At 39.2% G+C, this 27,744-nt stretch overlaps 1 protein-coding gene across 2 annotated transcripts in view; it reads right to left on the bottom strand.

Moving 5' to 3' along the window:
- LOC117715384 (C-type lectin domain family 4 member A-like) overlaps window positions 1-23,537 on the bottom strand; it is a 29,060-nt gene extending 5,523 nt beyond the window's left edge. For both annotated transcript variants that reach the window (XR_013112602.1, XM_034512172.2), the window contains exons 1-4: window positions 23,210-23,537; window positions 19,990-20,106; window positions 16,477-16,578; window positions 7,117-7,268 (exon numbers count right to left, since the gene is read on the bottom strand). Coding sequence is in view for 1 of the 2 variants with exons in the window: in XM_034512172.2 (XP_034368063.1) it covers window positions 7,117-7,268; window positions 16,477-16,578; window positions 19,990-20,106; window positions 23,210-23,291 (453 nt within the window). In the remaining variant the exon portion in view is untranslated. The remainder of the gene's footprint in view (window positions 1-7,116; window positions 7,269-16,476; window positions 16,579-19,989; window positions 20,107-23,209) is intronic.
- Window positions 23,538-27,744: the final 4,207 nt, after the last annotated feature.

Here is a 27,744-nt window from a genome sequence, read left to right as displayed (position 1 = left end):
ATATACCTGTGGAAACTGACCAACCCAAAGGGAAGAAAGAAAAAAAGAAAGAAAGAAAGAAAGAAAGAAAGAAAGAAAGAAAGAAAGAAAATAAGGAAGGAAGAAAGGAAGATAGAAAGGAAAGACTTTCTAGAATTCTATAACGCGCGCCTCCCATGTCGCCCCACACCCGTGGAAGAGAAACACGAGAGATGGTATTCGGGTAGTTACTGCAAACCTGCAAACGAGGCTTTACTCTGTATCACACACACGAGGAAAAAGCGGAAGGAAGTGGAAGGGCTGAGACGCGGAAGGGGCCTAGCTTAAATACAGCCTAGAGTGACGTATTCACTTCTTATTGGCTGTTCGCTCACCACCCAATATTATGCCTCGGGATTGGCAGTGACTTTGGTGCGCTTTTGCCTTTGCAGCTGCACAGATAATTGTTTACTTCTGGAGAAGACACGAGGCCAGCGCCATCTTGGGATGGCAGATTATACCACCGTTAACAGCGGCTTCCTATAGAATTCAATGAAAATAAAGGCACAGTGTTATGATTTGTATATGCTTGGGCCAGGAAGTAGCACTATTAGGAGGTACGGACTTGTTAGAGTAAGTGTGTCACAGTGGGCATGGGCTTTAATACCCTTGCCCTAGCTGTCTGGAAGTCAGTCTTTCACTAGGAGACTTCAGACAAAGACATAGAACTCTCAGCTCCTCCTGAGCCATGCATGCCTGGATGCTGCTATGCTCTTGCCTTGACAATAATGGACTGAACTTCTGAACCTGTAAGCCAGCCCCAATTAGATGTTGTCCTTTTAAAAGTTGCCTTGGTCACGGTGTCTGTTCATGTAGTAAAACCCTAACTAAGACATACAGCATACCCAAACTTATGGGACACAATGAAAGCAGTGCTAAGAGGAAAATTCATAGCAGTAAGTGCCCTTGTAGAGAAACTGGAAAGATCCCACATGGACAACTTAACAGCATACCTGAAAGTCGTAGAATAAAAAGAAGCAAACACACCCAAGAGGAGTACACGGCAGGAAATAGCCAAATTCAGGGCCAAAATAAATAAATAGAAACAAAAGGAATAATACACACACAAAAAAAATTAACAAAACCAAAAGCTGTTTTTTTTTTTTTTTTTTTTTTTTTTTTTTTTTTTTTTTTAAATCAACTAGATACAAAAACTCCTAAACTAACTTCAGGACACAGAGATGGTATCCAAATTAACAAAATCAGATATGAAAACAAGATAACAACAGAAACTGAGGAAATTCAAAAAATCATCAGATCCAACTACAAAAGCCTATACTCAAAAAAAAAAAATTAAAAAAACCTGGAAAATCAAGATGAAATGGATGTTTTTCTAGACAAACACCTCACACTAGAGTTAAACCAAAAGCATATAAACCATCTAAACACCCTCATATCCCCTGAGAAAACAGAAGTTATTAAAAACTTTTTAGCCAATAAAAAGCCCAACCAACAAAAAGCCCAGATGGCTTCAGCACAGAATTCTACCAAACCTTCAAAGAAAAGCTAATACCAACACTCCTCAAACTAGTCCACTAAACAGAAACCTAATTCATTCTTTGAAGTCACAATTACTCTGATACCTAAACCACACAAAGACCCAACAAAGAAAAAGAACTTCAGATCAATTTTGCTTATGAATACTGATGCAAACATACTGGATAAATTTCTAGCAAATCTAATCCATGAACTGATCAAAATGAAAATTCACTATGGTCAAGTAGAGTTTATCCCAGGTATGCAAGCTTGGTTCAATATATGGAAATCCATCAATGTAATTGACTATATAAACAAACTCAGAAAAAAATCACAACATCATCTTATTAGTGGCTGAAAACCATTTGACAAAATACAACACCCCTTCATATTAGAAGTATTGGAGAGATCAGGAATTCAAGATCCATACCTAAACATAATAAAAGCAGTATACAACAAACCAACAGCCAATATCAAATTAAATGGATTGATACTTGAAGCAATCTCACTAAAGTCAAGGACAAGACAAGGATGCCCACTCTCTTCATGTCTATTCAGTATAGTACTTGAGGTTCTAGCTAGAGCAATAAGGCAGGAAAAGAAGAACAGGGGGATGCAAATCAGGAAAAAAGAGGTCAAGGTATCACTCTTTGTATATGATATGATGGTATACATAAGTGACCCCAAATATTCTACCTTAGAACTTCTACAGCTGATAAACAACTTCAGCAAAGTGGACAGATATAAAATGAATTCAAACAAATCCATTGCCTTCCATTATACAAATGATAAGTGGACTGAGAAAGAAAAGAGAAAAACAACACCCTTCACAATAGTCACAAATAATATAAAATATCTTGGTGTAAGTATAATCAAGTATGTGTCTGGATAACACATTTCTTTCTGAAGAAAGAAATCAAAGAAGACCTCAGAAAATGGAGAGAACTCCCATGCTCATGGATTGGTAGGATTAACATAGTAGAAATGCCATTCTACCAAAAACAATCTACAGATTCAACACAATCACTAGCAAAATTCCAACATAATTCTTCATAGACATGGGAAGAGCAATTCTCAATTTCATATGGAAAAGCAAAAAAAAAAAAAAACCAACCAAACAAACAAACAAAAAAACAGAAAAAAAAAAAAACTAAGGATAGTAAAAACAATTCTTAATAATAAAAATAAAAGGACCTCTAGGGGAATCACCATCTCTGACCTCAAGCTGTACTACAAAACAATAGTGATAAAAACTGCATGGTGTTGGTACAGAAAGGGACAGGTTAAAGAGTGAAATAGAATTGAAGATCTATAAATAAACCCCCATACTTATGGACACTTGATCTTTGACAAAAAGGCCAAAAAATATGGAATGGATAAAAGGAAGCAGCTTCAATAAATGGTGCTGGTCTAACTGGCAGTATATATGTAGAAAAATGAAAATAGGTTCATATTTGTCACCTTGCACAAAGATCAAGTCCAAGTGGATCAAGGACCCCAACATAAAACCAGATACACAGAATCTAATAGAAGAGAAAGTAGAAAAGAGCCTCGAACTAATTGGCATGAGGGTTGGGGGCAGAATTTCCTAAACAGAACTCTAATGGTTTAGGTTCTAAGAACAAGAATTGACAAATGGGACCTCATGAAACCCAAAAGCTTCTATAAGGCAAAGGACATAGCCAATAGTACAAATCAACAACCTACAGATTGTGGAAAAAAAAAAAAAACTTCCTTTACTCAACATCTGATAGAGGGCTAATATACAAAATATATAAGGAACTCAAGAAGCTAACCTCCAAAACCAAAAATATAAACCAATCATAAAATGATATATAGAGCTAAACAGAGAATTTACAACAGAGAAATCTTGAATGGTCAAGTCGCACTTAAAAAAAATGTTCAAAATCCTTAGTCATCAGGGAAATGTGTCAGGAGCCATAATGGGACAAGCTAATAATAAGCAGATGACCATCCTGAAATGCTTGCCTCAGATTATTATATAATCTGCGATGAGTGTGTCCCATTAGCAAGGCTGTGGTGGACGTGATTTTAGGAAAGATTCCTGCTATTAATATGCTTTTCCCGTTATTATTATTATTAGACATATGCACCTATCACTAAGCAATAGCACACCCCTTTGTAGCAGATCTCTGCAGATCCACGAAGATGTACTGTCTTGTAATGATACTATATAGGCAAATAGATGATTTCTTAAGTCTTAATGATGATCCTATAAGAATTCCTAAAATTATATCAATAATTACTAAGCTCTTTTATAACAGAACTGCTATTAAGTCATTCAGGCATAGTTGAAACTGCAATGAGAACTCTGCCAGTCTCCTGAGTGTTATTAGTTAATTGCCCCGAGAGAGATAGTAACCAGACTCTCTCCTGCTCAGAGCACATTCCAAGAAGTTGTAAAACAATTAACCTAGGAATCCACGATTTATTATAGGTACCAGGACAGAAGAGAAAATATCGCCTGGGTTTATCTATACAAAACTTTACTAATTTCTTAAGTTATAGTTTCAAACTTTCTGCGAACCTGTGGAGCTAGACAGGTGATGAATGTCTAGCTAGATAATTACTCCTAATGGGTGTTCATGTAAACATTCTGTGTTGTAAACTTCTATTTCAATTTATGATTTGAATTTTGGTGTGAACTTGTGATGAACTTTGTAACATGTGATCATGTACTCTGAATGGTGTATAAATACTGAAGACAAAGACAAAGGAGTTAGTTAGAATAGAGCAAGTTAGAATAGTCAGTTAGTCAGTTAGAATAGTGAGTTAGCTAGAGTGAGTGAGTCAGTAAGTCAGTTAGGAGCCCATCGTCCTTTCCTTTTCCCCTGCCTAGAATTTTTCTCCCTTAGATTTTTTACTTTGTTAGAATCTTTTCTTCTTCTCCACTCAGGACCTTTCCATGTTTCTCCTCAGGTAGCTTTCATAGGATACTTTTTACACTTAATAAACTCTATAGTAACTTTTCTAAATGTCTTTTCTTCCTGCGACCCAGCCACAAGTTAGAGCCCCCAGCAGTTCCTGCTGAGATAAAACAAAAGCCAAGTTGCTAATCCTCTGCTGTTATGCTACAGGTGTTAATCATCCTAGCCTGCAGTCTCTTACCCTCAGAAGTTTTCAGGATAGTACAAGGCTATTTACATAACTCCTTGCTGGTCTTAGGGCCAGGGTGCTGACTGCAGGTCAGCTACATTAGCATAGGGGCTGCCTCAAGAAGACAGAGGAGGAGAAGAAGAAAGAAGAAGCAGCTGCATCTTTCTCTCCCCCTCACATGGGGGGGGGGGGGCTGCCTCCCTCCCCCGGCAGAAATGCAAATCAAAACATCCCTGAGATTCTACCTTATACAACTCAAAATGGCTTAGATAAAAAACTAAGGTGACAGCTGAGGATGTGGAGAAAGAGGAACACTCCTCCATTGCTGGTGAGATTGCAAACTGATATGACCACTCTGAAAATCAATCAGGAGATTCTTCAGAAAACTGTAAATAGTTCTACTTGAAGACCCAGCTATACCACTCCTGGCATATACCCAAAAGATGCTCCATCACTCCATAATGACACATGCTCCACTATGTTCAGAGCAGCTTTATTTATAATAGCCAGAAGCTTGAAACAACCCAGATGTGCCTCAACCAAAGAATGAATACAGAAACAGTGGTTCATTTACACAATGGAATACTATTCAATTACTAAAAATGAAAACATCATGAATTTTGCAAACAAATGGATGGAATTAGAATATATCATTCTGAGGGAGGTAACTCAGACCCAAAAGGACATGCATGGATTGTAGTCACTAATAAGTGGGTATTAGCCAAAATGTACAGAATACCCAGGATACAACTCAGACCGTATGAAGCTTAACAAGAAGGAAGGCCCAAGTGTGCAGACTTCAATCCCACTTAGAAGGGGGAAGAAAATGATAAAGAGAAGCAGATTGAGGGATGGACCTGGGTGAAAGAGGGGAGAGGAGGGGGGAAAAGGTGGTGGGATTTAGTATGGGGAAAAACAGGAGAGAAGTACATAGGGCCAGGAGAATGAATGGGAAATGTGCAGCATGGGGATGGAAGGGGGAAACTCTTAAAAGTCCCAGAGACTTGGGAGGCTCTCAGGACTCAATGGGGATGACCTTAGCAAAAATTCCCAACAGTGGGAAGATGGAACCTGAAGAGACTACCTCTAGTAGATAGACGTGGCTCCAGATGAAGCATGAGGCTATCCACCCTTCTACAAAATTTTTGACCCGGAATTGTTCCTGTCTAAATGAAATGCAGGAACAAAAATGGAGCAGAGACTGAAGGAAAGGCCATCCAGTGATCAGCCCAACTTTGAATACATCCCATACACAGGCACCAAACCCTGACACAATTACTGATGCTTGCAGACAGGAACATAGCATGGCTATCCTCTGAGAGGCCTAAAAGCAGCTGACTGAGACAGATGCAAATACTAAAAGCCATTCAGTGGTCTGAGGTCAGGGACCTCTATAGAAGAGTTAGGTGAAGGATTGAAGGAGCTGAAGAGGATTACAACCCCAGACCTTTGGGACCTCCCAGAGACTAAGCCAACAACCAAAGAGCATACATGGGCTGGCCCATGGCCCTTGGCATATAAATAGCAGAGGACTGCCTTGTCGGGACCTCAGTGGAAGAGGATGTGCCTAATCTGTAGCAACTTGATACCCCAGGGATAGGGGATGCTGGTGGGGAAGGGTGAGTGAATGGGGAAACACTCTCTCAGAAGCAAATGGTAGGGGGGCTGGGGTGAATAACTTGGGGAGAGGGAAGGGTAAGGGATAGGGAAGCGAGCAACATTTGGAATGTAAATAAATAAAATAATTGAATAAAATACTTTAAAATAAAATATAAATTAATTAAATTAAATTAAAAATTAAAAAAAGAAGAGCCCTCCCCAAGAAGTGCACATCTTCTCCCCTCCAGTAGTACATGTCCTCTTTCCACATACTCCAAGGAGTACACACTTTTCCACCCCAGTCCAGGAATGCATCTCTTCTCCATGCCCCCAGGAGTGCACCACTTCTCTGATTATCAGGACACAGTCAAAGTCATGACTCACGTTTTCAAAACTCTAGAAACAATCTTTGTCCGTGATCATAATAAATTCTCATCTCAGACTTGCTCAATTCTTTATTCACCAACACCATTCTTGACAGCTGTGCACGACAGACTGTTGCACATCTCATCATCCTCCATTCATAACTTCATTTCTCATGGTCGTGACTCTCCCTATTTGGACCTGTTTCCCTTTCTCTGTTAGGCAGATGCTACTACAGGAAGCATTAGAATACAGAAACCACAAATAATTCTTTCAAACAGAAATATTTCATACTTTCCTCTACCCTCATATGTTACAGTTTAGATGTCATGGTTCCTTGAGGGTTGCTTAGGTCCACTGAAACAGGACCAAGATATAGAACATAAAGGCTGAAGCAACCTTTCCTGCCTATATGGTGGAAAGCCTTCTGCCCCAATGTCAACAAACACCCATGACAACAAAACTCCCTCTTAGTAGAAACAGGAAGAGCATGCCAGGACCAGGACCAGGACCAGGACCAGGACTCTCTCTCCCAGGATGTACCTCCTGTTCCTGGCTGTGGATCACCACCAGATGAGCACCCCTGTGGGAGCAGTTCTCCTTACTCTTGTTCCAAGATGCCTTGTTGGTCGACATGAAGTAGCAGTGGGAACCCAATGCCTTCCAGTCCTTTGGGCAACAGCTCCAGACTTTGTCTTTGGAGAAAGAAGAAAATGTAAGTGCAATGTAATTAACTAATCCTAAAAGTTGCTTGTGTACAGAGACCACATGGAAGCTAGGACTCACAACTTCTCCAAGATGCAGCAGGATTCCCTTATCACTCAGGTGCCAAGAAATTCATGTCTACCTCTATTATCAATAATGTTAGAGCCCCTTTTTGCTTCTGGGATAATATCAGCAAAAGTCAGAAAAACTGAGTGTAAAGGACGCCAGACTCTGAGGATACAAAGTGAATTCATCTGGGTCTCTAAAGAATAAAATTCATTACACTAAGAACCAGAAACTTTCATAATATACATGTTGTACTTCAACAATAAATATCAAGTTATGGTAACAGTATTCTGACAGAGACTTTTAATTCTGTGATGATAAAAATACCTCACTAAAACATTACAAGTATTCTAGAAGTAAATGTAAAATAGAGTGCCCACAGAAAGTTTAAAATGTATATAAGGATCTAATGTATGTATATACAAATCTTTATATCTCTTACTATATGTTTTTATATTTTATAATTGAAAAATATTTAAGACAATAAATTTCTTAAATGCATTTGTTATGGTAGAATGGGGTTAACAGAAAAATTAGTTAACTAGAGAAACAAAAACCATAGAAATTGAATTAAATGACAGAAGCAAAACAGACAGAAAGAAAAGAAAGAAAGGAAGGAAGAAAAAAAGACAATCTCTTATCATAACATTTAATATGACTATAATAAATAATAGAATAGTAAAAGACATGAAAAATTGTTGAAAATGATTTTTGATATCTGGCATTCTTTGTTATTCCAGATAAATTTGAGAATTGTTCTTTCTATATCTGTGAAGAATTGAGTTGAAATTTTGATGGTAGTACTATCTGAGGACACAGCTATAATACTGGGCATTATACACAGAAGATGCTCCAAGGACACATGCTCAGTATGTTTATAGCTGCTTTATTTATAATAGCCAGAAGCTGGAAAGAATCTAGATGTCCTTCAACAGAGGAATGGTTACAAAAAAATGTGGTACATTTACACAATGGAGTATTACTCAGCTATTAAAAACAACGAATTCATGAAAGTCTTAGGCAAATGGATCAAATAGAAAATATCCTAAGAGAGGTAACCAAATCACAAATGAACACACATGGCATGCATGCAATGGTTGGCTCACAGCCAATCATTGGACTGAGCACAGGATTCCCAATGGGGTCCCCAGTGAAGGAGTTGTTAGAGAAAGGACTAAAGGAGTTGAAGGGGTTTTCAATCCCATAGGAAGAACAATAATATCAACCAATCAGACCCTTTCCCAGAGCTCCCAGGGACTAAATCATGCACCAAAAAGTATACATTAAGGGACCCATGGCTCCAGCTGGATATGTAGCATAGAATGGCCTTGTCAGGCATCAATGGGAAGAGAGGCCGTTGGTCCTGTGAAGGCACAATGTCCCAGTGTAGGGGAATGCCAGGGCAGGAATATGGGAGTGGGAGGGTGAGAGAGCAACCTCATAGAGGCAGGGGATGGGGAATATAATAGGGGGTTTTCAGGTGGAGGAGAACCGGGAAAGGGGAGAACATTTGAAATGTAAATAAAAAATATCCAATAAAAAAAATAAATTAAAAAATGGGATACAGAGTTGTAGAGAGCCGCGCCCGGGCTTACGAATAATCACTATTGCAGGATGTCGCCCACATCCGCTGATGATTTTGGCAGATAGGTTCCATGCGCAGGCTCAAGGGCTAGGAGCGTGCCAGGTCACAGCCCAGCCCGGGGCATCATATGGGTAATGAGCAACCAGCCAATCAAGTATGTACACGCTGCCTTAAGGGCTATTTAAGCTGGCACAGTTTGGGGTTCTTTTGTCTTCCTCTTCATGATGCAATAAACAGTTGCTGCAGAAGGATCCTTGTCCCCGTGTGCATTCTTGCTGGCGAGACGATCGCGTGGGATACACAGAGTTAAACAGAGAATTCTCAACTGAGGAATCTTGAGTTAAACAGAATTCTCAACTGAGGAATCTTGAGTGGCTGAGAAGCACTTAAAGAAATGTTCAGCATCCTTAGTCATCAGGGAAATGCAAATCAAAACATCCCTGAGATTCCACCTCATACAAGTCAGAATGACTAAGATTAAAAACTCAGATGACAGCAGATGCTGGTGAGGATGTGGAGAAAAAGGAACACTCCTCCATTGCTGGTGGGATTGCAAGCTAGTACAACCACTCTGGAAATCAGTCTGGCGGTTCCTCAGAAAATTGGACATAGTATTACCTGTGGATCCAGTGATACCACTCCTGGGCATATACCCAGAAGATGCTCCAACATATAACAAGGACATATGCTCCACTATATTCATAGCAGCCTTATTTATATAGCCAAAAGCTGGAAAGAACCCAGATGTCCTTCAACAGAGGAATAGATACAGAAAATATGGTACATTTGCACAGTGGAGTATTACTCAGCTATTAAAAACAATGAATTTCATGAAATTTGCAGACAAATGAATGGAAGTTGAAAATATCATCCTGAATGAGGTAATCTATTCACAGAAGAACACACATGGTATGTACTCACTGATAAGTGGATATTAACCAAAAGGAAACTTGGAGTATCTATGATACAACTCATAGACCATATGAAACCCAAAAAGAAAGAAGATCACACCAAACTGTGGATGCTACAGTCCTACTCAGAAGAGGGAAGAAAATAATCTCTGGGAAATAGAGGGAGAGAGAGATCTAGGAAGGAGAGAGGAGGGGCAGGGAAAGGGAGGGCAGTTCAGATATGTGAGGAGATGGGAAAGAAGTACAGAGGGTCAGGAAGTTGAAAGTAGGTGTGTAGCAAGTGGGGGAGGGGAACTGGGGGTATCCACTTGAAAGTCTTAGATGCCAGAGACCCAAGAGGTTCCTAGGACCCAACGGGGAAGACAGTAGCCCAAATACCCAACAAAGGGGAGAGAGAACCTGTAGAGTTCAATGGATACGCATGACCCCTGGTTGAGGGATGGGGTGACCCAGCCACTTCAAAAATATTAATCCAGAATTCCTCCTGTCAAAAGAAAATACAGGAACAAAGAGTGGAGCAGAAACTAAAGGAAAAGCCATCCAGAGACTGCCCCACCTAGGGATCCATCCTGTCTGCAGACACCAAACCCAGACACTATTGCTGATGCCAGGAATACTAAAACAGTATGATTTTAAATGGCTAACTTTAAGAAGAACATCAGGTGAATTCAACAGTCTATAATAATTTTTATATTTTAGACTGCATGTACAATGTGATTAGATAAGCATTTCACACCTGTCATCTTTCTCCTCAAAAATACTCAAATTGTAATAGAATAATATTCTGTAATATACCAGATCAGTCATCCTGCTAATTAGAATCATTTAAAACAAGTATCTTCTGAAAATGTATCCCAACCAAGAGAAGACTGAAGAAATGTGACAGCTTAATTCAATGCAGTGTCCCAGATGGAAGTCAGGTAACTGTAAACATCAGTGTTGGCATCAGTGTTCACTCACTGGTTCTAGTAACCATGTTTGCTTATATAAGATGTACATATGGGAACAGTGTATGTATGTGTTGGGTTAGAACAGTATCTTATATCATGTCAAATCTTCTGTAAATTTAAAAGCATTTTCAAGGAATCTACTAAAGCTTTAAGTAATTTATATTCATGGCAACGGGTTTCATTTTCTTGAAATTACACATATAAACTGGGATGAGAAACAACAAGTGTGCAGAGATGGTTCAGAAAGAAACAGGCACTAGAAAAATATAAGAATAATAGAAGCATTTTCACAAACAAGACTTGTATAGACAAATGGAGGTGTACATGTCAGATTTTCTAGTCAAATATAAATGTACATATGTATTCCAATTCTCAGTACATGCCATCTCACAATCTATTAGAAATATTTCAGGCAGGCGTCTTCTACCCAAGTTCAGGCCAGTTAGAAGGACAAGAAGGCATTCTGTCTGTGGAACATTTTAACTCCCTCAGTCCTCACAGACAAAATCCTCTATCATCCCTCCACCACCATCACTACTTTGCCTTGTTCCTGGTCCCAACTCCAGACCCTATCCTCTAATTAGGTTTAGGCCACATTAGCCAGAAGAACACTAGACAAACTCAGACTGAGACTCACTGCTGGACCAGAGGCCAGACAGATGCCAGAACTCTAGGTAGACTGCCTTGCCCTTGAATCTGCTCCACTTTCTTAGTGAACCCAGACACTACACTCAACATCCCCTCCCCTACTCACCACTCTGTCCCAAGCACAGAGAACTCCTGCTGAACAAGGGACCATGTCTACCTTCAGAAGTCCAGCTCCCAACTCAGGTAGAGAGCATCTCTGCTCAACCACAGGCCACACAGACCAGGAGACCAGAGAGTAAAGATAAACCATAAAATAAAACACCCAGCAAACAAAAACTCATCAATCTTTATCTCAACCTATAATCATCCCAAGCCAAATGCCTGAACTACAAGGTAAGAACACAATCAACAAAAGCCAAAATCTGTAGAATCTTTAATCCCATGCTAGCTTCCAGATTTCTTGGGCAGCAAGGCCCAAGAGTATAACCAGGGCTGGAAGAGGTGCATGACGTGTAGATGGGGATGGGCATGGATTGGAAGAAAAATGGATGCTATATCTTTCTCATGAGAAGTTAGCAAATGGGAAGGTATCAGGGATAAGAATGGGTACATAGCCTTGGCTTCTCAACAAGAAGGTGAAATGCATCTTGCTCACTTCTGGTATGGGTGAAATTTAATATTCTCCCTTCTCTGTCAAAATGCTTAAGGTATTACATATTCAAGTATTTAAGGACAAATACTATGAAGCCTGAAATGTACTTTAAAACACTAGGGAGGTCTGGAGGTACAATTCAGTGGCTTAGTGTGCATGAGGTTCTGGATTGATTTCCTAGCCTTGCAAGTAAAAGGCTAAGTGCATCAATAAATAAATGAATGAAGTTAGGGCTATACATATGAAAGGAGAGTGATTATGGCTTGATATTGTTGATGTTGAATTGTAAATACAAAGGGATCCAACACATAATATAATCTGCTTTGGGTTTTGCTTGATAACTTCCATAAATTGGAGTGAAAAATAAATCCCTCCAACCTCAAAAAAAAAAAAAAAAAAAAAACAGCCAAGAAAATGTATCAACACTAGAGCCCAACTATCCTACTGCAAACCTTAAATATGCCATCACAGCTAAAGCACAAGAAAAAGACCTTAGAATAAACTTTATGAGTATAACAGAGATTCTTAAAAAGGAAATGAATAAATCTCCTAATGAAATCATGAAAAACACAACCAAAAAAAATGGAGGAAATGAATGAATACCCTGGAGAAAGCTGAGAAAAAAACAAACTATTGAAGGAAACAAACAAAACTTTTCAATACCTACAGATGGAAATTGAAGCAATACAGAAAACATCAATTGAGGAAATTCTGGAGATTAAAAAATCTAGGTAGGCAAACAGGAAATATAAACACAAGCATCAGTAACAGAATATAAGAGAAGGAAGATGGAATCTCAGGCATTGAAGATATGATAGAAGAAATAAATACTTCCGCCAAACAAAATATTTACTCCAAAAATTCCTGAAACAAAACATACAGGAAACTATGAAAACACCAAACCTAAGAATAATAGGACTAGATCAAGGGAAAGAACCTGAGTTCAAAGGCTCAGAATATATTTTGAACAAAGAAAAAGTTTCTTGACTGAGCAGATACAGAGAAGCAGCTCTGCCCCCAGTCACATGAAACCCAGAGGATGCGGGGCTCCCAGGAGCTCAGACCTGGTCAGTATCTTAGGTAAAGAGACAACACCTACCCCAAACAGGGAGTGACTGGGACCCACTAGGATCCAGGAAATCACTTCTGGCCTGGAGCACTGGTTCCTTCCAGTTTGTGCCTGAGCACTGAGCAGATCTTGGGACCCACCTCTAACCCCAGTAGTAACACCCACCCCACACAGTTCTGATACAACCAAGATAATAGGAAAGACAGGCTCCAGTCAAAGACAGGGCAGGTAGCAATAAGTAGATCCAGAAGGTAAAAGGCAAGAGCAAGAACATAAGCATCAGCAACCCAGGGTACTTGACATCATTAGAACCTAGTTCTCCCACACAAGAAAGTCCTGAGTTTCCCATATCACTAAGAAACCAAGATTCAGATTTAAAATCACTTCTAATGATGATGATAGAGGACTTTATGAAGGACATAAATAACACTCTCAAAGACTTTGAGAACACAGGTAAACAGGTAGAAGCCCTTAAAAAGGAAACACAAAAACCCCCTTAAAGAATTACAAGAGAATACAACCAAACAGGTGAAGGAATTGAACAAAACCATCCAGGACATAAAAATGGAAGTAGAAACAATCAAGAAATCACAAAGCGAGACTACCCTGGAGATAGAAAACCTAGGGAAAAAATCAGGAGTCATAGATGCAAGCATCATCAACAGAATACAAGAGATAGAAGACAGAATCTCAGGTGCAGAAGATACTATAAAAAATATTGACACAACTGTCAAAGAAAACACAAAATTCAAAAAGCTCCTAACCCAAAACATCCAGAAAATCTAGGACACAATGAGGAGACCAAACCTAAGGATAATAGGTATAGATGAGAGTGAAGATTCTCAACTTAAAGGGCCAATAAATGTCTTCAACAAAATTATAGAAGAAAACTTCCCTGATCTAAAGAAGAGATGCCCATAAACATACAAGAAGCCTATAGAACGCCAAATAGACTAGTCCAGAAAAGAAATACCTCCCATCACATAATAATCAAAACACCAAGTACAGAAAACAAAAAAGAATATTAAATGCATTAAGAGAAAAAGGCCAAGTAACACATAAAGGCAGACCTATCAGAATTACACCAGACTTCTGACTAGATACTATAAAAGTGAGTAGATCCTGAACAGATGTCATACACACCCTAAGGGAACACAAATGTCAGCCCAAGCTATACCCAGCAAAACTCTCAATTACCATAGATGAAGAAACCAAGATATTCCACAAGAAAACAAGATTTACACAAACCCAGCATTACAAAGGATAATAGTGGAAAAGCTCCAATACCCTAGAAAGAGCAAGTAAGTAACCCTCTTCCAACAAATCCAAAAGAAGATAGCCACACAAAGATAATTCCACCTCTAATAACAAAAATAACAGAAAGCAACAATCACTGTTCCTTAATATCTCTTAACATCAGTGGACTCAATTCCCCAATTAAAAGACATAGGTTAATTGACTGGATACGCTAACAGGATCCAGCATTTTGCTGCATACAGGAAACACACCTCAGTGTCAAAGACAGACTTTACCTTAGAGTAAAAGGCTGGAAAACAATTTTTTAAGCAAATGATCCTAAGAAACAAGCTGGAGTAGCCATTCTAAAATCTCCATCCGGAGAACACAAAGGGAGGGGCTCATAGCTCCACCTGTATAGGTAGTTGAGGGTGGCCTTGCCAGGTATCAGTGGAAGTGGACAGCCTTGGTGCCTGAAAGTTTGGATTCCCTAGTGTTGGGGAATTCGAGAGCAGAAAGGCGGGAATGGGAGGATGGTGGGAGCACACCCTCATAGAAACTCCCAGAATTATATGGATTAGACATGACAGAGGCAGGCCACCAGAAGACAACATTCCAGAATTCAAACAAAAAATTATCTTGATACTAAAATTTGTTTTGAGAATTGTATATTGCAGAATACACAGCCTTGGTGTATCTACTCCTCAGGCAAGCTGAGCAGACCTGCTCGAACCTCTGATGTCCTGAATTCCAGCTGAAGGCAATGAAGACACAACATCAGAGGCTCATCAATATACTCTTCCCCCTGCCTCTCTTCTAATATCTCTATGCCCATAATCAGCTTGAAGAAGTTAATGAAGAGTCAGTGCCCCTATTCCCTGGGCTTGGAGACTGAGGTGGTTAATATTGGGCTGTCTTTCTAGGGAAAAGTAGTGGTTTTGTTGGAACAGAAAGGATTAGCTAGGATTTATTGCATAGCCATAACCTATTGGCAGAAATATATTTTTTTATTTATTTTTTGTTTTTTCTTTTTTTATTAGATATTATGTTTACATTTCAGATTTTATCCCCTTACACCATTCCCACCACCACCCAGGAACCCCCATCCCACCCCCGCCCCTTACTGCTTCTGTTTATCGTTTGAGTAGAAGAAGGCTACTGATTTGTTTGAGTTGATTTTATATCCTGCCACTTTGTGAAGTTGTTTATCAGGTTTAGGAGTTCTCTGGTGGAGGTTTTGGGGTCACTTAAGTATACTATCATATCATCTGCAAATAGTAAAATTTTGACTTCTTCCTTTCCCATTTGTATCACTTTGACTTCCTTGAGGCCCAAACCACAAGAGGGAGCTCATGTCCAACACTGCCTGGATGGCCAGGAACTAAGACTGAATAGCCCAGACACCTAGGATAGAAGCAAAGAAAACTGGAAAAAAGTCAGTGAAATGATTCCTAATCAATTTCTGCTATACTCATAGATCTTTGCCTAGCCCAACTGTTATCAGAAAGCCTTCATCCAGCAACTGATAAAAACAGAGGCAAAGACACAAAGCCAAACTTTAGACAGAGCTTGGAGAATGTAGAAGGAAAGAGGGAGAAAGGATTGTAGAATCCAGAGGGGTCAAGGACACCAGGAGAACATGGCCCATAGAATAAACTATGCAAGCTTCATAGGGGTTCACAGAGACTGAATCAACAGAACCCACACAGACCTGCACTAGGTCCTCTGCGTATATGTTTGTCTATCATGGTGTTCTTGTAGAACTCCTAACAGTAGAGATGGGTTGTCTCTGACACTTTGCCCGCTCTTGGGACCATTTTTCTCCTCATGGATTACTTTGTTCAGCCTTGATATGAGGTCTTATATCTAGTCTTACTGTAACCTGTTCCAGGTTCTACTGATATCCCTGGGAGGCCTCCTCTTTTGGGGAGGGAAACAGGAGGTGTGGATCTCCAGGAGAGGGGAGGTGGGAGGCAGTGACTGGGAGGAGTGGATGGAGTGGAAAAGGTGACTGGGATGCAATTTATGAGAGAATATGTGAAAGAGACAGAGAGTGACAGAGAAAGAGAGAGAACAAAGATTTATGTGAAACTATTACACTCTACAAGAGCAACCAAACACTTAGGTACATTAATTCTTACCTTCCATGGGCGAAAAAATTTTTGTACAATTCAATTCATTGTGAGTTATACTTTTTATAGCTTTTTTTTCTTCAAGAAGTTGAGAGTACTTTTGAAAATAAACTGGAAGAAAACAGAACCAAAATCACTCATTTTCATGATAGAAGCATGCCTTTCTATTTTTTTTATTTACTGCTACAAACAACTACAGCATCCACATTACCTAAGTAGACAGAGCATGACTACAATTCCCATCACCCTATAGTTAATGGAATCCTCGGCCTCCTAATTTGAAACCACAGATACTTTCAGAATTCACAGAAACACAAGTGACATAAAACACAGGATGGGTCCATTATCATGGCTCTAAAGGGAGTGAGCCATACCCTTCGATGCTGAGTGTAAGATGAAAATGCTAATTCTTCAAGGAGATAAAGCAGAGATAGACACTCATATTTAAGATGTAAACTACATTCTTGTTGGGAGGAAAAGGGGTTTGATAATTTTGAGTAGTTATAGGTTATATTAGAATGGGAAGTAAGAAAAAAACCAACAAGTATATACAGGGCATTGCTTTCTTCCTTAAACACGCATCTTTTCTACTGAGTTGCTCCTCCATGTACCACACTCTCACTCACTCAGAATCAAACTGAATGGCCTCTCTTTCTTTGTTTTTCCATTTTTTATTGGATATTTTATTTACACTTCAGATGCTATCCCCTTTCCCCATTCCCCCCTTAGAAAATTCATATCCCATGCCCCCTTTTCCTTTTTGCACTTATACATTTTTAAAAAATGTTAATCATAGGCTTTATAAGTTTGGTAATGCTCAATCAGAGGTGTAACCCAATACCCAACCTAGATATATCAACTATCTTTGACTGGTGGAGATACATGAACATCTGCCTCCCTGTCTCCCACCTCTTTCTCTCTCTCATCACCTAGCTTCTCCTCTCCTTCTTCTCCTCCTCTTCTTACTCCTTCTCTTCCTCTCAGTACTCCTCCCACCTTAGCTCCTCCTACATATCACCCTTCCTGTTAAAATGAAACTTTTCTCTCAAAATACAATTAGAGCATAATTATGCCAATTTGTACCAGTGAGGTACAAGATAGTCCTAATACCCAGTCGATCATTTTGTTGACTAACCAGAACCTCTGTCATCTATCCTAACTAAAACACTTAGTTCTGAAACTGGCTTTTTCCTTGGCTTTAGGATGAATGTCAGCTGAAAACCATCCACTCAGATCTTTTCTCTCAAAGTAAATAGCCAGGATTGGCTATGAGGCTATAAGTTTTCAACCCCGTCAGAAATCCAGAATGACCGAGTTAACCATAATTGCGGGAAGCACAAAGCATAGCTTCTAAAACTTAGCCAATTTATAGAGACCTCTGAACACCTGGACACTCCCTCTACTACAAACATTGGAGCATCTGTTCTTCTGCCTTCTATGGCTTCTCTTTCGACAACCGAATTTCTTCACTTTCCTGCCTTGGTCACTATTCTCATTACGCCATCATGTTTGCTTCATCCAATTCTCTAACACCAGCTTCAAAATGGATCATCAATAATACACCAGGGCACTCATTAGTCACCTTGTTATTGGTCGTGAGCCTAATTCTCTTCCCCCTTAGGTCTTGAGACATTACTCTGTCAAGATTTTGCCTCACCTTTTGTCCATCACCTTTTGTTGTCTTTTAATATCTCTTCTCCCTCCATCCACCCCTTCAAAATTTAATACTTCCTACAGCCTGGTCATTGTGCTTCCTTTTCATACAAATTCTTCCCAAGTGATGTCATGTATTGCTTGTCATGTGGTTGCTATGTCTTGTCTGCTGCCTATTTGTATGGAATTTTTTTTTTGCTCACTAAACACAAACATATTAGGATCAGCTCAATATGCCGAAAACTAAAGCCAACATCTATCAACTTAAACGTATAACTTATCATATATTCTCTACCCCTTTGATCAACTTCATGGTTGGTGAGTTTTTGTCATTCAAACATTGAAGTCACATGTTACTTCTTGGAGCCCTTATTCTCTGGATATCCATCCTCATCAAGCATCTATTCCCTGGGTCCTGTTCTCTTTACCTCTCAAAGCTGCCTCCTCTCATGTTCTCCAGACACTGATCTCATTATCAGGTTACAGATTAGCCCTCTTGTTTATTTCTTTGTCCTAATAATTCTATTTTCAGAATCCCAGAAAAACACAATCTATAGCACAGATATGGCTACACAAATTTTTTATTTGAAATGGTACAATGGTTCTCCATGGCAATGATGGTATTCAAAATGACCACAATTTTTAATTTCTGTATTTACACACCATTGCAATGTGATTTTGCAACTGTCCCAGTTTGATTTTTTTAAAATGCAGTCTCTGTGTGAACTAGTCAAGGGAATGTGCAAAATCAGCTCTAATTGACTCTAAGGTAAATAAGTATGTGTATTAGTTCACTACATTTATACTGATATATTGAGTAGAAAACAATACTTGATTTTAAAACACACTTTAGGAGAAAGAACTTGTTTTTCTAAGGGTGTACAACATGTGCTCTGCATCCTGCCTGTGTCTACCTAGGAAAATGCCACTTTCTGTTCACTTAGCACTGTGTGCTTCAGTCACTCACCCCTCTGTGACATTCTTGGTACCCACAGTTCTAGGTGTCATCTCTTCTAGGAAAACTATCTCAGCACAACACTTCCCAGACAATGTTGCAGACACTAGTTCATTTTTATACGATTTTTTACATAGCCCAGACTAGCTCCACAGTTGCTGTCCTGCTATCTAACACCCAGAGTAGCTGGAATAATAGAAGTGTGCCATTGTATTTATCTGACACTGTTTAGTTGACTTTCCTCTAAATTTCTTTAGAACAGAGTCTGTGTTCTTCCTGGACTTAGTCTGACACACTGTCTGACATACATTAATGTATGCTTTTACTATATTATTACTATTACTTTATTCTGAGTGAGCAAATGAATGAGTAAAACATCCTAAATATACTACTTTTTTGTATTTTTAAGTTTTTCATATATTCTCAAATCTTTGATGAAGAGAAGTCCACCCATTTGCCCAGGTTGCTTTTAGATTTATCCTAATATTGGCCAGGACAGAAGTAGCTAGGACTTAGCTGGAGAACTCTTTATGGATAATTTCTTCCTGGCTCCTTCCTGTCCACAATCTCACACTAGACGAAGAAGCCCTATACACATACAGCTTGACATCTTAATACTAATGAGAAAATGTAGATTTGACCTCCCAGTCTAATAAAGACAACAGTTGACAAAGTTCACTCCAAAACTCCACACAGACACTCATAAATGTGACTTAGTTTCTCTACTGACAATGGATTCCATTTTTCCCCAAGACAACGACTAAATTCAAGGACAAAGGAAAAGTCACAATGGAATTTCTTGAATTAGTTTTCCCCGAAGATTACTTCATATTTCCATTAAATGCCAACTGCTGCAGTGGAACCTCTCTTCATCTAAGGCAGACATGCCCTATTGATTCGTATGGAATACTTACTGATAAAAGCAACTAGGAATGTGATTGACAGCAGCAGGAAAAGTACCAGCAGGGATGTAAAAGGCAGCGAGGGGGAACCAGGCTTACTTAGATGGTGGATACGTTTCTCTCTGGGAGCTAGAAGGAGAAGCACATTCATTTCATGAGAAATAAGTTCCATCCTTGTTTCTTCCTTTCCACCCTCATCTTCTTCATTTTCCTCCATGACAAATAATTACTAATAGCAAGAACATTTAAAATAATTTTAAAAAGCACAAACTTATACAGCTGAAATAGCTGGCATTAATATTTTGAGATCTGAAAAATACTGTGAATATCTCTGTGTGTGTATACATATATATACATATATGTACATATTTATATATATGTGAATATATATTACAAAAGTACCTTATTCATATCTTTTAAGGAAGTTTTTTGTTTGTTTTTGTTTGTTTGTTTGTTTGTTTGTTTTTTGGTGATGGGAGGTTTAATGAGCTAGGATCTCTCTTTGTAGTCCTGGATGCTCTACAACTCATTATGTAGAAAGACTGGCATCAAGCCCTCCGTGATCCTCCTGCCTCTGCCTCCTGAGTGCTGGAATTAGACCACATGTGGCCCTCTCAGTAAATTTTAAAATATATATACATACACACACACATATATATATGTGTGTGTGTATATATATACATTTATACATATATATGTACACAACACACACATACATTTATACATACATATATATACATATATATGTACACACACATATATATTCATATATATATATGTACACACACATATATATTCATATATATATATATATATATATATATATATATATACATAAAATATGTTTTACCGCAGGATGATACAACATGAACACTGCTACCTGGACTATGACTTTTCTTTTTTTTTCTTTTTTTTCAAAACACTTTGTTTATCAATATTTGTATAAACATATATACTTATACACATATACATATATAAACAATAATTAAATAATAAGATGTATTTAAAAAGTATGGACCTTTGGGAAAAGTGGGAGGAATGAGAGAAAGGGAAAAATTATGCAAATACAGTGCTCATATATGAAATTCTCAAAAAGAAATTCAGTTTTTTTAAATGTTCAACAGATCAACTAGCATTTTACAATACGAAAATAAATATGACCTATAATTATGTTAAAGGACATTTTAACTCACTACAAACTTTGAAGTTTAAAATGAGATCAATAAAAATCATTTTACCCAGCATGCTAACAAAAACCACAGTAACATTTTATAATTCAAAGTGTTTCTAAGAACAAGAAAATAGAATGTCAGGAGCTAAGTCAGCAGGACTAGGGGTACACTGTGTGTGTGTGTGTGTGTGTGTGTGTGTGTGTGTGTGTGTGTGTGTGTGGTTTTTTTTTATCAAATCATAATTTTTACTTTTTAACGTGGGGGTTATAAACACAAAAATGCAAGATGTAGGGAAGCACAGGTGTTCAGGGGGAGTACAGATATCTTTCGGAACAGGGTATCAGCTGGGTGAAGGTTCAGAGGTCAGGTCACTATGACTCTGCCTATGATTCACTTATCCTTATCTAATTTGGTACTATCTGCCAAAGACTGCCTATTTACAAGCTCTATGACTACTCAGGCTGATAGATTTCAACAAAAGCTGCCTGTTTACAATAGTCCATAGCCCTCTGTTTCAGTGTTATTTCCACAGAGACCCAAGACTTTGTGTTAGCAGGCATGTAAGTCAGGCCTATTGCTGATTCTAGGCTTATGGCTGATTTCAGGCCTTCAGTGTATAAGCAGGGTTGCCCCTGACATCTCCTCCCTTCTCTAATTATAGAAGGGCTGTGGCAATTCTAATCTTGCCAAGGCAGGGATAGAGGCCTGACCTCCAGCAATTAAAGGGGATCTTGTAATGGCTCCAGTCCTCCTGTCGTTGTTCAGTGAGGTATGAGGGCCATACCCATCCCAATGTCTTTTTCCTGGAGAGGGGATACTTTTGACATTAACCCGTATACAGTCAGGCTTGTCTCTCAGGGAACCCAGAAACATATTTTTAACTTTTATTTATATTCCCTTGCAGTGCTTAGCCTCGCAGCCTAAGCAAGAATTCAGATTGCCAGACAGAGGGGGTTCTGGGTGGCCCCTCTCTGCTTGGTCTAGGGGCAGAAGTCCCCTCTTTTAGATTGGGTGGAGAGGGGACTTGGGAACACCCTGGATAGAGTAACATCCTCATCTGGAGTCTTGTGGTCCTCCATAGTTAACATATAATAATGTATCTGAATAGATTTTGCTATCAGATTATCTATCTGTTGTTTCACAAAGTTAGCCTATTTAAGGCCCAGGGACCAAAGGAAATAAGCAAAAATAACCCAATTAATGATCCCAAGATGGAAGGAAGTAGGGTTAACAATCATGGAGAGGTTGAAGACCAATTCTTGTACAAGCTCTCCTTTTTCTTTTTCTGTCTCTGTCTTTTCTCAAGACCTTCTCTGGCCTTTTCATGCTCTCTTTAACCATCCCTGTTTTGGGACTATGACTTTTCTTTACATCAGTATTGTAAATATATTTTCACATCACTGCATTTTCATGTGTTCTTTACCGTGTTTGCCATACTGTATATTTAAATCATGTCCAGACTGTACAAACATTAAAGATAAATACACAACAAAAGATAAATGCTTATAATCATAGTCCATGCTTAAATATGATGTGAGTCTGCTAGCTATCATCAAATAGCTGGAAACTTTGCTGGATGAAGGTGCAGTTTAATTGCAGAACAACTACCTAACAAGTGAGAGATTTTGCTCTGATCTATAGGATAAATGAAAACAAGTTCCTTAAGGATAAGGTCTCCAAACACTAAAACAGTTTTCATGAAGTTACAAAGTACTATCAATCATAGAGGGAAAAAAGCTCACTATTAAACAATATGATTTAATTTTCAGAAAAATATTTGCATTTATGTTCATGTATATAGAGCAGGAAATGCAGCACAATTCAAGGTATAGTTTCTGTAAATGACAAGAGCAAAAGCCATGCCAAGAAAGCATTTCCTTCTCACTATACAACTCTACAGCTCTTCAAGTCAAATCTACAAACAGTTTAAACAGCTGAAATGCTAGTAAAATACCAGATAGGAGAACTCAAAGGATCCGTCACAAATACCACCCAACTTTGCAAATGACCTCCTTTATCCTCCCATCTACATTAAGTACAGAAAAGGAGTTTTGTTTTACCTGCAGGAGATTCTGAGTAGTTGTGTGAGGAGTTGGATTCATTCTTGAACTTCACTTCTGCATAAGTGATTTCTGAAGCCATATCAACAAAAGTCCTGCCTCTGTCAAAAAGAGCACCCTGTTTCTTCTCTAAAGATCCGTGGTATGTTAGAACCAATCGTGTCGATAAGTTGTCATATTGCACAATTATATGAAAGAAGAGTCAGGTCTCACTAGGATAAACCACATGAGAAAGAGAAACCACAGCACAGAATCGCTTGGAACATACAAGGGAGGTGAAAACTCTTCATACAAGAAAATAAGAATTGTTGCCCTCAAACTGACACAGTGCAATATGCAGGTACTACAAAGTGGGAACTCAAAGGGGGAAGGAACGAAATAGGAAGGAGGGGAAAGAGGAACCATGCTATTAGAAAACTGTGTACTAAGACACTCGCAGCAAACATAAATTTGTGCACTTTGATAAGCAAATGTGGTTTCAGGCAAACCAGACAACATGAGCAAACACTTAAGGCACAACATTGATTTTGAATGAACAGGCAAATTGTGATACCACATTCTAGAGGACCAGGGGCTCTCTCCATTGTATGGGCTCCCACTTTTCTCTCAGCTGCCAACAGTGTGGGGAAGGCAAAGCTCACATCCTGTTTCTTCTGAAGCTGCTTCTCTGAGCACTCTGCCTCCTGCCACAGGTTCATAACTAGCTCATGGAGACTCCCCACTCACTTTACTACTGGCCACATCCAGAGCTCCTAAAACAGCTCTGGTTAGTAGCTGTGGGAGGACACTGTCCTCCCTTGTGCCTCTCTTCCCTTAATCCCTGCACTCCTCACCAAAAGCTCTAAGTGTTCAGTGCACTGTTGAGAATATTTGGGAGAATTAAGTGGATCACAGAGTACAAGAGAGGACACTTACATTAGTGGCTGAAGATGGGATGATTTGAGTCCCACAAACATCTTCCAGCTCATAGCCACATGCTCAAGCTTCAGTTCTTCCAAATACTTCCCTTCTTTGAATCTCTTCCAGCTATTCCAATGTTCCTACACATAACAAGCAAACAGCATGTGCATGCATGAGAAACACACACACACACACAATTTGTGTTTATTGGCTTCCTCTTGCTTTTATATCCAAACATACTGAAAACCATGGGTTCACACTATTACCCTGATTTTAATATAAAGCCACAGATTTCATTTTCTTTCCCAAATTTAGCACTTCTAACCTACACCTAGGAGTAAAAGCAAATCTGTGCTCATTATCTCTATCTCACACTCCCATGTCATCTCTTCGATGCTACCTATCACTTCCCACAACATCGCTCACCCTTTGCTAAGTGGCCTGTCACTTCTGGATGGATTCCAAGCCTCACATCAAGCCTATGTCCCCTAAAATGATACATTTCTACCTTAAGATGGATGTTCCAACACAAGACCAGACAGACACCTTGCTGAAGTCATGACACCCTGGCTGTGGAAAGTCTCTTTTACCCAACTTGTTCTCTGACTCCTGGTGCTGAACTCTTGGGAGACTCCATTAAGCCACCCTGGGGTTTTATCTCTCCACCAAGGTCACCTTGATGAGAGGAATCCCTCATCACCCTGGACAGTACTGATCGGCCACACAGAGATAACCTATCAGGCAGATAGCATCCTTACCTAGCCATTCTCTGAAACTCACACCTTTTCTGCCTTCTGCATAGACATTCTCCTCATCTTACTTGACTGCTAACACCCAATTCCAGTTAATCCAAAACCAGGCGAGGATACTCTTCTTATCTGAATAGACAGTAACATCCCACACTGAGATTTCCACCATGTACACTCTTTACCCGTGCCTGGTCTATCCTCTGCACGGAAACTTGTAGTGACAATCTTGGAATTTTAGTTTCTTTTTTAAAAAAAAACACGTAAAACATATAAGAATATGTTTTCATTTTAATTCCAGGTGTAGGAATATGTGGTTGCTTCACATTTTCCAGAGCAGCTGATTGTGATTAACCTTCTGCTCTGGTGATGGTGTGATTATTCCAGTTGAAGATGGTTTCATCAATTGTGTCATGTTTGGAATTCTGAGAACTTTCCTGAGAGTATATAAATTCTAGAGTACCGATAGGCAGGGCTGGTGGTTGGTGGTTGTGGGTGGGGGAGGGGTTGCAGTTTATTAATAGTCACTCTCAAAGAAGAAACAAGAAAGAAATTAGATTCATTCATTCTTTCTCTTATTTCAATCTATTTTTCTTTTTCTACTATCTAGTTGTAGGGGTGAAATGATGGGGAGCAGAGATAAAGAGTGGGATAAAAGATAGAACCCAAAAAGTAGCAAAGACAGGCAACAAGTGGTGCCTCAGCCTGAGGATCAAAATTTAAGAACAAAAATTGGGAAATTTGATGTCCAACACCATAAAAGAAATGTCAGCAGCAGGGAGATACAGATATTTTGTTTTAGGAGGCTAGCAAAATATTTATTGCAGCTGCTACTGCTGGGATATCCCCACTTTACTCCCAGAGGGATTTTCTCTTTTTCTTTTCCTTCTTCATATATTTTGTTTTTTCTTAAAAAAATTTGAAAAACTGGCTGAGGAGTTGGAAAAAATGTGGCTGGAAATGGAGAAGCATAAAAATCTAAAAGGGAAAAGGGGGCAAAAAAAGGGGTCTGTCTACTCCCTGGTTTCTGAAAGGATTGTAGAGCTGGCTGTGCAACTGGAAAAACTGTGCATGGAGGTGGAAGCATAGAGGAGAGAGGAGCATCAAAAAGGAAAAACAAAAAGGGTCAAAGCCAGTGACTGAGCCAGAGAAGGGGAATTTCCTCAAGGAAGAAAGAAAAAAGACATTGTGCCAAAGGATGAGACATGCCATTCTGAGAGAAAGAGTTAATCTCTAACCAACTGTGCTGCCAGAGTGGGAAGAGGGGCAGCCTGGGGTTATAAAACCACCTCAGCTTTCCCAAAAGTTATACAACTGGTTCCTGGTAATGGTATGGAACAAGGTTATGACCAGATAGGATGTCATCCCATAGAAATGATAGCTCTAATGCATTTTAAAAGAGCCATGATTTTATATGAATGTACTCAATTTATACGAAATAAATTCCAAATAATTGGGCTACTCAAAATATAATTATTCCATGGAACTGGAAGGGATTGGTATCAGCTGTATTAGAGGCTAGACCGCAGTTGCAATGGTTAACCTGGTGGACAGAAGCAGCAGCAAATATTGACCAGTAAAATAGTCCTATGGGAATGAATATAGTAAAAGATCAGTTGCTGGGTAAAGGCTGGTACTCTCTATATAAGAACAGATTCATTTGATGATGTTACTATAGAACAATATTGTTTAGCACCTTTAAGACCTTGGGATAACATTGAGGAGCCCACTAAAAGTGCCCATCTTATTTATTAAGATTTCACAAGGCTCTGGAGAAGGCTTCACTGTTGTTGTTTTTGTTTTAATAAAAATTAATCTCAGCTGTGAGCAAGGCTGTATTAGACCCTGAGATAAGGCAGGTTTTGATAGAGATCTTGACATTTGAAAATGTGAACGTCATATGTAAAATGTTTTGAGACCATTAAATGCATGGCAGCACCTATGGAAGAGTGGATAAGGGATATGACCAATATTGGTTTGAATGATTAACATGCTAATATCATAAGTCAAGCTACAACTAGGGGTCTCTGATATCAAAATGCCTGGTGCGTTAATTGTGGGAAATATGCTCATTTCAAAAATGTGATCAAAGCATCTTTAATAGCAATGGTATTTCCCAATATAACCAGAAAGAAGGCCTCAGCTTTCAGGGATGTGCAGGTAATATGACAAGCATTGCCATTGGACCACTTAATGTAGGTCCAAAATAGATATTTAAAGTAATTTCTTACCATCAAGAAATGTCCTTGGGTGGCTACCTGAAGGTACTGCAGCAAAAAATAAATGAATCATTTCAGGAAGGAACAACAGCATCCAAGAAACACTGCAATATAGGTAACAAAATTCTGGAATTAAATAATCATGTATGCTATAAGGATGTGTTAATATAGAATGGAAGCCAGTGAAAGTTAGTTAGTTACATTAGGGACATGGATTTGTTTCTATTTCCACATGAAACAAAAAGCTGTGGATAATATCAAACCTGATAAAGATTATAACTGAGCAGAAGTTTGTAATTTCTCACTACACACAACATAATTAATGGCTTAAAACAGAAGGGGGAAAGTAGTGAGAATTAGGAATTTTGTTTTATTTATAAAGAATAGGGATAGGGATAGGGATACGGATAGGGATAGGGATAGGGATGGGGGAGGGGGAGGGGGAGAGGGAGAGGGGGAGGGGGAGTGGGGAGAAGAAGGGGGAGGGGGAGAGGGAGAGGGAGAGGGAGGGGGAAGAAAGGGGGAGCAGGAGAGGGAGAGGGAGGAAAGGGGGAGCGGGAGGGGGAAGAAAGGGAGAGGGAGAGGGAGGAAAGGGGGAGTGGGAGAGGGAGAGGGAGAGGGAGAGGGAGAGGGTGAGGGAAGGGTTGGGATAGAGATGATATACATAGAG

The sequence above is a fragment of the Arvicanthis niloticus genome, chromosome 9 (genome assembly GCF_011762505.2).
Source record: "Arvicanthis niloticus isolate mArvNil1 chromosome 9, mArvNil1.pat.X, whole genome shotgun sequence".
Taxonomy (NCBI): Eukaryota; Metazoa; Chordata; class Mammalia; order Rodentia; family Muridae; genus Arvicanthis; species Arvicanthis niloticus.
The sequence above is the reverse complement of the archived record's forward strand: the minus strand, read 5'-3'. Positions and strand labels throughout refer to the sequence as shown.